General features: G+C 18.2%; 3 protein-coding genes across 3 annotated transcripts; 1 reads left to right on the top strand and 2 right to left on the bottom strand.

Moving 5' to 3' along the window:
• Positions 1–373: 373 nt before the first annotated feature.
• On the bottom strand, positions 374–1785 carry PTPA (serine/threonine protein phosphatase 2A activator, putative; the record flags this gene model as incomplete). The annotated part of the gene is made up of 5 exons (XM_028672018.1): positions 374–476; positions 582–646; positions 776–850; positions 945–1095; positions 1223–1785. 5 exons carry the CDS (start codon positions 1783–1785, stop codon positions 374–376), a joined length of 957 nt encoding a protein of 318 aa, XP_028528613.1.
• A 1701-nt stretch (positions 1786–3486) lies between these two features.
• PGAL8A_00301600 (conserved Plasmodium protein, unknown function) lies at positions 3487–4794 on the top strand (the record flags this gene model as incomplete). The annotated part of the gene is made up of 3 exons (XM_028672017.1): positions 3487–4062; positions 4232–4462; positions 4738–4794. The coding sequence occupies 3 exons, from the start codon at positions 3487–3489 to the stop codon at positions 4792–4794; spliced, it is 864 nt and encodes a 287-aa protein (XP_028528612.1).
• Positions 4795–5007: 213 nt separating this feature from the next.
• PGAL8A_00301500 (ATP-dependent DNA helicase, putative) lies at positions 5008–8838 on the bottom strand (the record flags this gene model as incomplete). Its single annotated transcript, XM_028672016.1, has 1 exon — positions 5008–8838. The coding sequence occupies one exon, from the start codon at positions 8836–8838 to the stop codon at positions 5008–5010; it is 3831 nt and encodes a 1276-aa protein (XP_028528611.1).
• Positions 8839–9821: the final 983 nt, after the last annotated feature.

The following is a 9821-nucleotide window of genomic DNA, read 5'->3' as shown; positions in this document are numbered from 1 at the left end:
TTTTTTCTTAATGATCTAAGAATGTGCAGAAAGTTGCATTTCATGTTCATGTAAAAAATTATTTTTTCATTTATATACAAAAAATTATGAGCAAAAAAAAAAAAAAAATAGTTTAAATCTATGGAAAAAAAAAGAAATATTTAAAATTTAACATAATGAAATTTATGTTCATTACGTTACATTATAAAAATTTTGCTTATGTTAAATAACCACATAAAAAAACTATTTAAAAGAAATAATGTTTAAAAATAGATAAATGCATTTAAATTTAATGGAAAATAGAGAAAGAGTACTATTTTATTATAAAAAAAAAGTAACTTATTTTAAATATAAGATTAAAAAGTAAAATAAAATATAAATAAAATTATGAGTTTTAAAAGTCAATTAATTTTCCAAATAAAATGTGCTGCAATATTTGACGCTTTTGAATAATTTCAGCTTGATACATTTTTAGTAATCCTGAACATATTTTCTCCCTTTTTATTAAAAAAAAAAAAATTTTATATTATTATAAAAAATAATTTTAATTTTTTTATTATTATATCTTTTTTATATTTTCCTTTTTTTTTTTTTATTTGCACCATGTTTCAACTCCAGAAATATTATACAACATTTGAGAGGATTCATGAAAAGGGGCATGTTTTAACTGAAAAGAAAATATGTGAAATATTAAGAAATAAAATATATATTTAAAATACCTTTTAAAATATATATATATATTTACAAGAAGTTATAAATATTTTGTATATAAAATATATTATATTTGTTAATGTACCATTGATATATATTTTAAAGCATCAAAATATAAATATTTTGGAGCCCATAATTCTACTAATTCCCTTTTTTCAATCTATTAAAAAATATTAAGATTAGTATATATATATATATATATATATATATATATATATATATATATACTAAAGAAATACTAAAACGTATATTACATCATCTGTTTTAATATTTCTATTATAAGATAGTTGAGCTGCCCCAAATAGAAATACAAGAAATTGAAAATCATCTAATCCCCATGCACCTCTACTACCTGCTGGTTCTACTGTGTAAATTACTTGTATTCTTCTTACTCCCTCTAAATATCTGAATATTTAGAAAAAATATTAAATATAAGAAACAATAGATAGATGAATGTAAAATATTAAATAAGGTGAACAAATGAATTATTGTCTTTTTCTTTTATCAAATTTTTTTTTAAATGAAATATTACTGTCTATATAAAACAAGAACAAGATGCTTATAATCTGATACATTAAAAAAATTTAATTTATTTAAACAAAAAAGAAATAGTAAGAAATTTAATTCATGACCAGTACCATAATCTATTCTATTTTTGTTTCCTATAGAATTTTTTAAATAATGTGCTAATTGAAAAATATGTTCAGATATATTGGGAATATTAGATTCACTTAAAATTTGAGGTAAATTATCATCAATTTCTTTATAGTATTCATCACAAAAATTTTGGAATCCTTTATTCCCAAAACGAGAAGATTGTTTGACAGGAGGACAAGAATCAATACATTTATTCATATTTTTTACAAGTTGAAAAATATTATAAACATTTCTTGATAATAGTAAGAAATCATCGCTACTTTTTTTATTTTCATTTGCTAATTTAAAATTTTCTAAAGGTCTCATTTCTATTGCTACAACTGATTTATTTAAATTCGAAATAAAATCAATAATTTCATTGTATATAGGACTATTGATAAATTTTATCACGCTTTCATCATTAATTATTTTATAACTTAATCCACTATTATCAGACATTTTTATGAATAAACGGATAAATATTAAACAAAAAAAAAACAAAGAAAAAAAAAAAAAAAAAAAACAAAAATGATATATATATCCTGAAGAGTTAAAATTTTACTACTATAAACATAGTATTATTTTCTTTGTAATAAAAATAAAAGATAATTATATATTTTTATTATGTTAAAAATTTTTATAGAAGTAAACTTATTCCAAATTGTACACACATAAATTTTTGCTAATTATACTAGAATTATTATTTTTCATTAGAATAATATTTTATATTTTTTTATTTATTTTTTTTTTCTATATAGCTTCATAATAGAATAGTAACTACCTTAAAAATATTTTTAATAATGTATTTATTATTTTTTTTTGCTTTTTTTTTTTCTTTTAGTATTTAGTTAATAATAATAAAAACAAAATAATAGTATTTTCATAAAAGCTAATATTAGGTCATATATAAAAAAAAAAATAAAATAAAATATTTTGAAAGAAAAATAATATTTTTTTTAAAAAAAAAAAATAAAATAACAAAATATTTTAATATCACATCCATTAATATATTTTATACCAAAAAAAAAAAAAAAAAAAAAAAAAAAAAAAATGATACTATTTAGATTGTATATTTATCTTATTTCTTTATTGTATTCATAAATAAAATAATACTTTTTAAAAAAATAAATTATATTTATTTTATTTGCTGTTTTCCATACGTTTCAATTATTATATTTCCTTATTTTTTTAACTTACAACAAATTTTACTGATTTCCACGATATCATAAAGGAAAATAAGATATTCATATAAATGTGTATTTTTTTTTTTTTTTTTGTTTTATTTTTTATTGTAAATTGGTATTCATATTGAAAATGGTAAATAATGTTTTATAAATCTTAAATTATTATTTATAAGAAAAATAAATGTTTCAACGTTATTAAAATATATATTTCAATGCATGGGAGAAATTTTGTTCATCATATTAAAATTGTTACCAAAATTAATTAAAAAAAAAACAAATGAAAGAATAAATGTAATTACCATATAGAAAAAAAAAAAAAAAAAAAAATTTAATATATATTATTTTTTTGAGTTATAAGATTCATAACTCTTAAAATAAATAATATATTATAAAAAACATTAATGTACAAAATAAATCTTTAGTATTATTAAAAAAAAAAAAAGTTGTTTTTTTACATATTTTTAACATAATTATAAATTTTATTAATGTTATCTTCAAATTAGTGTTTAAAAATGTTAATATAAAATAATTTTTTATAAAATGTTATTTTTAATTATTAATTACATTTTCATGTATTACTTACATTTATGTATATTCACTATTTTCGTTAAAAATAAAAAAAAAATAAAATGAAATTTGAATAAATATTAGGTTATTAGCTAGATTTTTATATAAATATAAAAAATTAAGAAATGGCTTTTTAAATAAAAATTATTTTATAAAAATAAAACCATAATAATAATAGTATTTTATATTAATAAGTAAAAATATATATTAAATTAAATTTCTATAACCATGATTTATTATTTAAAATGTACTTTATTTCACTAATCTTATGTTTTTATAAATTCATAACATGTATTATTAAATTTAAAATACAAATAAATAAATAAAAAATTATAGATATAAATTAAACAGAAAAAAATTAAAAATTTTTTTTTTTAATGTTGCCCTTTAATATTAAGATTATGAATGAATGGATAGTTTCATTGATGAAGAGTTAAATTCAGCTGATGAAAATGAACCCGTTTTATTAGATATAAGTGATTTATTGAATTTGAAAAGACAAAAAAAAAAAAATATAAAAGAGGAACTTAATTATGTTCAAAAAGATTTTAATTTTCTAAAACCAGTAGAAGATAATTATGATGACAATGAATTCTTAATAACCGAAAAAGAAAAAACAAGATTAAAAAATAAAGAATACTGTTCATCAAAATATACTAATTATTATTTAAATATCGGTTCCATATGTAAGAATTGTTATAAAAGAACATGCAAAAAATTAGGAAACATTTTCACTCATAAAAGAAGAGATGAAAATTTTTTTAGTTATTCAAATACGTTTTCTAGTGATTGTTTTAATATATTAGCTAACCGTTTATACTATTCAAAAATTACATCCTATATATATTTTTTTGTTCTTTTATTAAATATATTTATCCTAATATATTGTTTTTTTACAAAAATACTGAATAAATTTGTGGTTTGTTCTGAAATTTTTGTTATTTTTATGTTATTTATAGAAGTCTGTCTAAGATTAATAACTGAAGTAATATAAAAAAAAAAAAAAAAAAAAAAAAAGGCATATATATATGTATATATTTTAATTATTCTTTATTATAAAAATAAACTTTAAATAATATTAAAAATGCATATAGACATATATTTATTTTTATATGTTTTGTTAACAAAAAATGAAAAAATCTCTTTATTTATAGGGTAGCAATTATTTTTATCATTTTGATGGTCTATTTGATGTAACAGTTACAATAATGTGTTTTTTGCTTCTAATAAGTAGTGGTGACTTGAAAATATTTAATGAAACTAGCATAGTTAAAACAAAAAATAAAGAAATAGAAGAAATTATTTCTCAAAGTTTAACAGTATTACGATTTTCATTTCAATTATTTAGAACAATAACTTTGTTTATGCATCATAAAAGAACAAAAGTATAAAACTTGCATTTTTTTTTTTTTTTGCTGTATATATATGTAAATATATATAATTTTTTAAATTAATTCATTTATATATATTAAATATAATTTGTTATATAATTTATTACATATAACTTATATTGTTTATTTACACGTATTTTCAAAAAAATCATGATGTAATATATTAAGAATTCTATAATTATTATTTTTACTTTTAGATTTATTTTTAATTCATATATTATTTTATAAAAAATTTTAATAATTTTTTTTCTTTTTTTTTTTTTAAATAGGCACCAAATGATAATATAGACTTTTCTTTGTTAAATTTGCCAAAAGATGATTTTTGAAAATATCTTAATTCAAAAATATAATACAAAACAAAAAAAAATAAAATAAAATGAATAATCAAATAAATTAAAAATTAAAAAAAAATATTTTAGACAGATTTAAAAAAAAATTGAAAAAACTAAAAAAAAAAAAGAAAAAAAAAAAAAAAAAAAAAAAAATATATATATATATATATGTATAAATGTGTATATATTTTAAGTTAAATATTTCCTTTAAAATCTTCTTTTTTTTAAGTCTCTAAATGATAAATTTTCAAGGTTTGTTGGATGAATAATTGCATCTCTTTCATAATTTTTGTTATTATCATAAGTAAAAGAATCTATTAGATCAAGTTTTTTTTTTTTCTCATTTATGGTATCCTTTTTCTTTTCTTCTATGGTATTTTTTGTAGTTATGGAATTAATAAAAACTTTTTCTGACATATTTAAATTATTATCAATAGAAGAAAAATTATGAGGTTTTTTAAAATATGTATTATTGTTATCATTAATATTTAACTTGTCTTTTTCATTCATTCCAAGTTCAATTATGTGAGTTTTTCTTTTATTCTCATATGGGATATTGCACATTTTCTCAATATCTCCTTTTTTATCTTTTAAAAGAGAATTCTTTTCATTTAAACCTAAATTTTGTACTTCATTTATAAACTTAAAATCATCATCAAAAAAAGCACTCAAATCATTTTTCATTATGTTGTTATTGTTAGCATTATAATCACTATTATCACTATTTTTATAACAAAATTTATTAAGAACTGTTAATTTTTCACTATTAAACTCTTTATTTATGCTTTCATTTGCATTATTTATTTTAAAGCTACTCTCTACATTTTTAGTTTTAAAATTAACATTCATATCTTTTATATTATCTTCACTTCGATAATTTTTATCATACTTATTATAATCATTATTATATACATTGTGATTATTAAAATTATTTACACTAAATTTACTGAAATGATTATTATTATTATTATCAATGTGATTTCTATTACAAACATTTTTATAAGAACTTCCATTACTATGATTATCACTATTGTTGTACTCATGAAGTTTGTCAATATTATAACTCTCATTAAAAGGATTACTATTCCTATAATTGTTACACTCTAAATTTTCTTTATATTCATTGTATATTTCTCTATTATAATTATTATTAATACTGTTATTTCTGATATTTTTTTTTTCATTATTATTTATACAATTACTTTTATAATTACTCATATCGTTATTATTATTAATGTAAGTTTGTTCTTTATTAAAATTTACGTAACTGCTTTTTCCTCTACTTAAATAATGGTTATTATCTTCATCACCATAGTTTCTGTTATTATTTTTCTCATTATCCTGAATTGTATTATTTTGATTTTTATCATATTCAAAGGAAGTTATTAAATTGGAAAATTTTTTTAATGAAGATTTTTGTATAGTGGCAGAATATGAAGGGTTATTTTGATTAAAATTATTTATATTTATATCTGTTTCTAATTCATGTAATAAACAGAATCCCCTAATACCTGAAGCAATTTTTTCTAAAAAAGTATTTGGGCATATAGGTGATATATTATCAACATATTTTCTTATTAAACCTACTGATGTTAATCTTTTATAGCATATATCTTTTAATGGTTGATCTGATATTAACTGAAAAGGAGGAATATTTTGTCTTCTTGCTTCTAACATTCTTGTTCTTAATAAAATTTTCATGATAGAATCATTAATTTGTTCATTTGATAATTTTCGTTCTTTTTCTCCATTATCTTTAAGATAACTATTTTTATCAGTATTAAAATAATCATATTTATTAATAGGATTTTTATTATTATTATTATTATTATTTAAATTTGTTTGTAAGGAATTTTCATCAACTTCTGAATCTATCTTCTTAAAATTTTCTTTTTCTACATTACTCATAAAATAATTCTGAAATTTGCTATTACAAGAATCTGAGTTGGAAAAATCATTTCTTTTAGTACTATTTACTTCTGCTTCATAATTGTTATTATATTTATTTTTTTTATTTTTATTTTTATTATTTTTTTTATTATCAGAATTTTTCACAACATTGGATAAGAAAAAGGGTAAACTAATAACATATTTCTCTTCGCCATTTATAAAATTTTCTCCCTTACTTGTTAACCCAATACTTATGTAACTCATATCACTTCCATAATTTAATGTTTCTTTAACGAATTTATCATTTCTTGCAACTTTCATAAAAGAAGACCACCAATTTGTAGATTTATGTTCTCCTTTTCCATACTCTTTAATATTGTGATAATTTTTTTTAATTATACTTGATTCTTTACTTTTTACTAAAATTTTGCAAATAGTTGATATTCCAGTTTTTCCTTTTAAGGATGATATGCAACTTAATAAAATTTTTAATTCATGAGTTAAATCTACTAAATCACCAAATACAGATGTAGTTAACAAAGATGTTCTCATATTTTTTTTTGTATTTTTATTATTATTTTCATTTTCATGATTCTCATTATCTTTTCCTTTTAATATGTCATTACTAATCCTTATGTTATTAGTATTACTAAAAATTTTATCTATTTCTTTTTTTTTTTTTTTAATTTCACTTAAATAATGCATGCAATTATCACATCTTGCACATAAATAGATATCATATTTTTCTACATAATAACACACACCTAGATTGTTTTTCTGATCAAAAATATCAATATCTAAAGTTTTTATTGGTTTTTCATCAAAATATTCGTAAATTTTTTTTCTTCTACAAGCTGTAGAATAAGCATAATCAGATGCATCGGTAAACATAGTAATAATATGCTTAACCCTTTCAAAATTTGTTTCTATTAAATTATTAGCTGTGTTTTCTCTCAAAATAATGTTTTTTGTTTTTGATTCATCATTTATATTAAAAAAAAGAATAGCTTCAGCATTACTATTGTCCCTACCTGCTCTTCCAACTTGTTGAACGTATGCTTCTAACGATCTAGCAAAACCATAATGAATAATTCTGCGAATATCTGGCTTGTCAATACCCATCCCAAAGGCGACTGTTGCCACTATAATTTGAATCTCGTCTTTTAAAAATTTTTCATGAGCATCTTTTTTTTCTTCATTACTTAAATCAGCATGATACATACTAACTAATAATCCTTTATCCTTCAAAAAATCATGAATACTTTCACACTCTTTCTTGGAATTTACATATATTAAAGTAGAGTTATATGGGCATATTTTCGAATTATCTATGAATTTTTTGGTTCTCTCTAAAGACTTTTTAACTGGGATATCTAATATATATTTTAAATCATCATAAAGATTTGTTTTCGTTTTAACACTATAATATAAATTCTTTTTATTTACACTACTTCTTTTTATTAAACAATTGTTTAAATCAAAATTTAAATTTTTTAAAATATCACTTTGAACATTTTTTGTACAAGTTGCAGTTAAGCACATAATAGGTATTTCCTTTAATATACTTCTTAGTTCATTTAGTTTTCTATAGGATGGTCTAAAATCGTGACCCCATTCAGACATGCAATGAACCTCATCAATTGCAATTAATAATATTCTTTTTTTTAATAGGGTAAATAAATTCTTATTATTTAATGCATATTCAGGACTACAATAAACTATATTATATAAGCCATGTTTAATTTCCGTTAAAATTTTCTCACTATTCATTTTTTGTCCACTTCCTAAAAATACTGATGATATTTTTTTTCTGTTTAAATTATCTACTTGATCTTTCATTAATGATATTAAAGGAGAAATGACAATTGTAAATTTTTTTTTTGATTCATCCATTAATGAAGGAATTTGATAACAAAGTGACTTTCCCATTCCAGTTGCCATGACGATAAAACTATCTTTTTTATGAAAAGTTGCATGAACAGCTTCTACTTGAAAATCTTTTAAATTTTTATAGCCAAAATGCTTTTTTTGTGCTATTTCCATTTTTATCCTTAATTCATCTAAAGTATAATTAATATTAGAGTCATTATCAGATTTCTCAGTATCTGAACTACTTACAGTTTTTTTTGTTGTAATATATTTCATCATTTTGATAAAATGAAAAAAAAAAAAAAAAAAATATCTTCTATATAGTCGTATATATATATACTTTTATCACTCTATTTTTATATATATAAATATATATATATATATATATAAATCAAGTTCAAATTAGCATACACCCTTTTTATCAAAGGATTTTTAACTTTTTTAAAATGCCAATGAAGAAAATGCCATTTTGGGATATTTACATATATATATATATATTTTTTTTTATTTTTATTTTTTTTTTTGATGTCAAAATTTTAAAAAATAAATAAAAAATTATAAAAAGAAATTTTAATATTTCAAGTAATAAAAGAAATTCAAATAAAAACTTTGCTTACATTTCTTTATACTTTATAAAAAACATTTATATATGTATATTCATACATATAATATATATATATATAACAATATAAAATAAATCTTAAAGTCAAATTTATATAAAAAATTTTATATTAAAAATAATGTAACCATTGTCTTAATATAATATAGTTATTTTTTTTTTTTTTTTTTTTTTTTTATTTATTCTTTTTCAATGTGTATCTTTTTTTTTCTTTTTTAAATAGATGTTTTTAAAAAAATACAATTTAAAAAGATAAATTTACATAAAAAAAACATCTATAAATATAAATATATATATATTATATTTTTTTTTTAAATTATACAATGTTTAATCATTTTTTTTAGAGTTCATTGAGCAATTTATGATATAAAGTTCCTTTATTCTTTTTTATTAAATCCTCAAAAATTATCTAAACGAAACGGATCATAATTATTTTATTACATTTTTTTTTTTTTTTTTTTCTTACATAAATTAAATTATGATAGTTTTCTTTTTTTAATTTTTATATAAATTTAAAATATTACATCTTTTAATATGAAAAAATTATCCTTTTTTTATTTTTGTATTTTTTTCTAAGTAATAAATTCTCATATAAAAAACACACAGTGTAATGAATATAAAGTTATTTATTAAATTCATTTTT

The sequence above is a fragment of the Plasmodium gallinaceum genome (genome assembly GCF_900005855.1).
Source record: "Plasmodium gallinaceum strain 8A genome assembly, contig: PGAL8A_v1_87, whole genome shotgun sequence".
In the NCBI taxonomy this organism is placed as follows: Eukaryota; Apicomplexa; class Aconoidasida; order Haemosporida; family Plasmodiidae; genus Plasmodium; species Plasmodium gallinaceum.
The sequence above is the reverse complement of the archived record's forward strand: the minus strand, read 5'-3'. Positions and strand labels throughout refer to the sequence as shown.